Source organism: Ostrea edulis, chromosome 2, assembly GCF_947568905.1.
Source record: "Ostrea edulis chromosome 2, xbOstEdul1.1, whole genome shotgun sequence".
NCBI classification, from domain to species: Eukaryota; Metazoa; Mollusca; class Bivalvia; order Ostreida; family Ostreidae; genus Ostrea; species Ostrea edulis.
In genome coordinates, this window is record NC_079165.1 from 10,390,532 (window position 1) to 10,395,611 (window position 5,080).

Genomic DNA, 5,080 nt, shown 5'->3' on the forward strand with positions numbered 1-5,080 from the left:
CAAGTTTGTTCAAATGAAGGGCCACGCCCCTTTCCAAGGGGAGATAATAGCGAAACGGTGAAAATACATTGACGACTTTTAAAAATCTTCTTCTCCAGAACCACTAGGACAATCTCAACCAAACTTGGCACAAAACATCCTTGGGTGAAGGGAATTTAAGTTTGTTCAAATGAAGGGCCATTCCCCCTTCAAAGGGGAGATAATCTCAAAATTGCAAAAATGTGGTGGGGTCATTTAAAAATCTTCTTCTCAAGAACCACTAGGACAATCTCAACCAAACTTGGCACAAAACATCCTTGGGTGAAGGGAATTTAAGTTTGTTCAAATGAAGGGCCATTCCCCCTTCAAAGGGGAGATAATCTCAAAATTGCAAAAATGTGGTGGGGTCATTTAAAAATCTTCTTCTCAAGAACCACTGGGCCAGAAGAGCTGAAGTTTACAAAAAAGCTTCCTGACATAGTGCAGATTCAAGTTTGTTAAAACCATGACACCCGGGGGTAGGTTGGGGCAACTATAGGGGATCAAAGTTTACATGCGAATATATAGGTAAAATATTTGAAAATCTTCTCAAGAACCACTGTGCCAGGAAAGTACAAATTTATATGAAAGTTTCCTGACATAGTGCAGATTCAAGTTTGTTAAAATCATGGCCCCTGGGGGTAGGATAGGGCCACAATAGGGGATCAAAGTTTTACATAAAATATATAGGGAAATCTTTTAAAAATCTTCTTCTCAAGAACCACTGCACCAGGAAAGTACAAATTTACATGACAGCTTCCTGACATAGTGCAGATTCAAGTTTGTTAAAATTATGCCCCCCCGGGGGAAGGGTGGGGCCACAATAGGGATCAAAGTTTTACATGCAAATATATTAGGAAAATCTTTAGGTATGGGCCAAAGTGACTCATGTGAGTGATGTGGCGCATGGGCCTCTTGTTATTGGTTAAGCATTACGATTATAAAGATGTTTAGTTTGATAATTTCCATATACAGGTATTAATAAAAAAAATTCTGTATAGCCCTGTCTCTTTTTTTTTTTTAAATGGAAAAGTAGAGAAAACAAGTTTTGGAGGATTATGATGGGAAAGTGAACTGAGGACACAGATCCAAAATGTCCTGAAAGTATAAATTCCACCTTTAGTGTTAAGGAGTGTGGCAGAGGATTTCTCAGTCATCCACCTTCAATTGGCAAAGAAGTGATTAAAAGCATATGTTTATTTATTTATTTCAGAAAGCAAAAAGGAGAACACAGGCATTAGAAGAATTGCAGAGAAGAGGTTGGCAGACCGAGCAAAGAAGAACCCAAATCAAAAAAGTATTAAAAGTTGATTTTACTTCAAGTGATGAGGAGTGCGATGATGGGTTCATCACACATCCTCCATCTTGGCAGAGCGACATCTTTGCGAAGGTGAAATCAAAACTTGATAGAGTATTTCTAGAGATATGCTCCACAAAGAGTAGGAGGTTAATGCAGAAGCGAACTATAGGGTCTTCTCATGCCAAATCCGTACCCAACTACCCAGAAGAGTGCTCATGGATCGTTAATAAAGACTAAAATGTAAAGAAATTTCATTGTCATAAGTAGTCATGTTTAGTATTCACATTCAAACTAAATTCTTTATAAAAACTACATTATAAAAAAAAACTGTTTTGATTAAGGCAAAAAAATAAAAAATAATAGTTTCTCAGGCCAAAAATTTCAAATTTTGATGAGGCAGGCAGGTATTTTTTTTTTTATACTTGGCTGTAGAATGAGTTATCTTTTCTTTTTAATGTTGATTGTAGAATGAGTTACTTTTTCTTTCTCATATATAGAATAAGCAATGGAATATGGGATTTTTATTTTTATAAAAAAAAAGAATAGCTTCACACATTACTTACTATTAAATGTATTCTATTATTCTTAAACATTTGCACATAAATGAGTTTGCATTCAATAATTATTTAAACAAAAGATACTTACATAATCTTGTTAAAACCTTTTAGAAGGTTTACATAAATATCTATAACAAAAGAGTTACCTCATTTACATAAATAAACAAATATAAATTGAAGAAAAAAAAATTCAATGCGGTACCTTTTCAATGGATGTGACAGGGCTTGAGAAACTATTGATTAAAATTTTTTTTGGCCTAAAACACTCACTTTTACTTCATCCTTTTATTAGATCACCTGAAATGAAAGCTCAAGTGAGATTTTCTGATCACCTATTGTCTGTTGTCTGTCTGTCTATAGACTCACAGTTTCCACTTCTTCTCAAGAACTACTGGACCAATTCGTAGGTTAAAGAAATCCAATGGGCTCCAGAACCACTAGGCCATACACCTCTACAAGGGGAAATAATAACTGAATGATGAATTTTTGGTGGTTACCTTTGAATTTTTTTTTCTGAACCAAGGTACTAATATAATTGATCAATTGCTCAAACTTGTTTATTGCTCAGGTGACCGACGTGGCCCATGGACCTTTTGACACGTTTCCCAAATGTATTCCTATAGTTCGTTTCTGCATTATATAAATAAATATATAATTGTATATGTTTTTAAAATTTACGTTTTTTTTTTGTTTTTTTTTTTTGATCTGTCAGGGAAAAGAAGCATTTAGTAATATCTTTGGCCAAGTTTGTTTGAACCATTTTTTGATATGCTTAATTAATTCAAAACTTTCACACATGGATGATTATAGAATTGAAAGGGAATTTTTTTTTACCCTATGTCTGCATATTAGATACATGTAGAAAATTACAAAATAATACTGCTTTTAAAATAAATGGTTTAGCTCATCTTTTCTCTGCTTCACATAGAGTAGATTAAGGAAGTGTATATATTTTACTACTACATGTATGTACTATGAATATGTTTATAAAAGTGAGAAGGTAATTTTGTTATATAGTTTATGTTAAATTTTTTATTGTAAATATATGATACTGTTCGAAATAAAGAGGTAATAGTATTTATTAAGAAATGTTAACTGAGACACTCTTCATATGTAAAACAGTGTCAGTATCAGATGGCAGCATGCTCTGAAACATTTCTGTATTTATGTACAAGCAGAATATAAGTCTTAAAAACTCAGGAATGTGTGTGTGTGTGTGTCACTTTTATATCCTATTTTTTCTGCATTTTAAATGGTTGTGAATTGTGAAAACAGTTTTGCTTTGAATAAAATATCTATATTTACATGTTCACGCAATGTTCAGGTTTTCATTGCAGAATTTTACACTTTATGAAAAAGTATGATTGGAAACATTTTAATTTATGGAGTGAGTATGGAATAAGCCAGGAATTTTAATTTGATTGTCAATCAATATGCATTATTTGCACTTGTATTTATTGATTCTAATTTATAAACCATTAGATTGTTTTGATTGATTTTGCACCAATACATGAGTAAATTATGATCTAGATATATTTAATGTTAAAATGTAAAACTAATGTGGAGATGTGTTTTATAAAATATGACTGTGTATCGAAGTAAAAAAATAAAGCACCTTTAAAGTATAAACAGTGACATTTTGTTCTTCAGAGAGTTTAATATTGAAAAGGGAACCTGTTGGTGCAAATGTTGCAAGCAAAAGCAACAAAAAGTGGGTATTTTAGAGGAGGAAAAAGGTTAACTTTTGACACTGGAAAAGGTACAACAAAGATGAAATTTATGATATTAAAGATACAAAAAGTCCACCTTTCACTACATGTACATGTATATAAAAGTCACAGAAAGATAATCTTTTTTGTATTGAAAAGATGAAGAAAGGTGACATATCATAAAATTTGAAAGGTGTAAAAGTGGGCCATTTGGATACCTTTTTTGCTTCCAAAAGCCGTACAAAAGTTGAACTTTTATGCCTTTCCAAAAAATACAAAAGGTGCACAAAAGATATAGAAAGGTCTTCAAAAGGTGGACTTTTTACATCTTTAAGAGTACACAAAAGGTAATTTTTCGTGCAGTGTAAGGTCTTCCGTCTGGAACGGAAGACCTTAATAAGAAACAGAGTAAAAACAATATGTTCCCAAACTTTGTTTGAGGAACATAATAAAAACCAGCCGTCATATGCAATTTATTTTTTAAATCTTTGTTTATCTATATCACGATGTTGTGATTTACACCAGGGGTCCAAACCTTCTTCATTTTTCAAACAGCTCTGCCTGGAGGTAGTTTCAGAAAATCAAAAATACATCATAACCAGATATCATACGCAATTTATTTTTTAAAACATCTTTTTTTTTACCTATATGATGATAAACTTTAGATAGCATGTAAATTTTATTCTAAATCAATGCAATAGATAATGCTTATGCAAAATGAAACTTTCTTAATACATGAGGCATTTGGTATTAAACATGTTTCCATCCAGTCTATTTACAAATATACTATGTTTGAATCAAAATATTATTTATATTTCTATAACCGATTTCTCATCATTCATCCTTCACCAGTTCACCTCAAATGAAAGTTTATCATTTACGAGAGAAATACATATAAGAGAAATATCACATCAAAGCATAACAATGCAATGTTAAACTATTTCCATCATTGTATAAATGTCGATCAGAAAGACTTTTATCAATGTTTTCTGGAGAATATTGTTAGGGGTAAGCATGGCTGAATGAATTGTGCATGTACGTACCCAAATTACACAATCCACATATTCATGGTGAGTTTTATACAGTACGTTTTGCCCCCCCCCCCCTCCTCAAAATGAGTGAAATGTAGTTGCAAATTCAAGCCTAAGGCATATTCCACAGTTAAAATTTTCATTTCAAGTGATGATCAATTTAGCATTTTGCCCCACTATTGTCTGTGGATAAACTACAATGAAAAACAATCCAACATAATTCCCTACATTCAAAGTCTGTGTTATAAGTGAATAATTTATCCATTTATAGTGACATGTACCTTTTCAGACATTATGCAAACAGTCAGTTAAAAATTTAAAACAATACACGGCGGTCAAATAACGGTTCTTCAACAGAGTATGATTTTGAAGTCTTACAGATCAAAACCCCTAGCTATCAGACACTGAAGCTTAATGGTTATTTTTAATTATTAAGAGCCACATGAATTTGTGTCCATTTTATTT

The 5,080-nt window shown here is 32.2% G+C and overlaps 1 protein-coding gene across 1 annotated transcript in view; it reads left to right on the forward strand.

Moving 5' to 3' along the window:
* Positions 1 to 3,595, forward strand: part of LOC125678727 (uncharacterized) — an 8,984-nt gene extending 5,389 nt beyond the window's left edge. The window contains exon 8 of the mRNA XM_056156657.1: positions 1,232 to 3,595. Coding sequence (XP_056012632.1) covers positions 1,232 to 1,555 — 324 coding nt within the window. The 3' untranslated portion in view covers positions 1,556 to 3,595. The remainder of the gene's footprint in view (positions 1 to 1,231) is intronic.
* Positions 3,596 to 5,080: the final 1,485 nt, after the last annotated feature.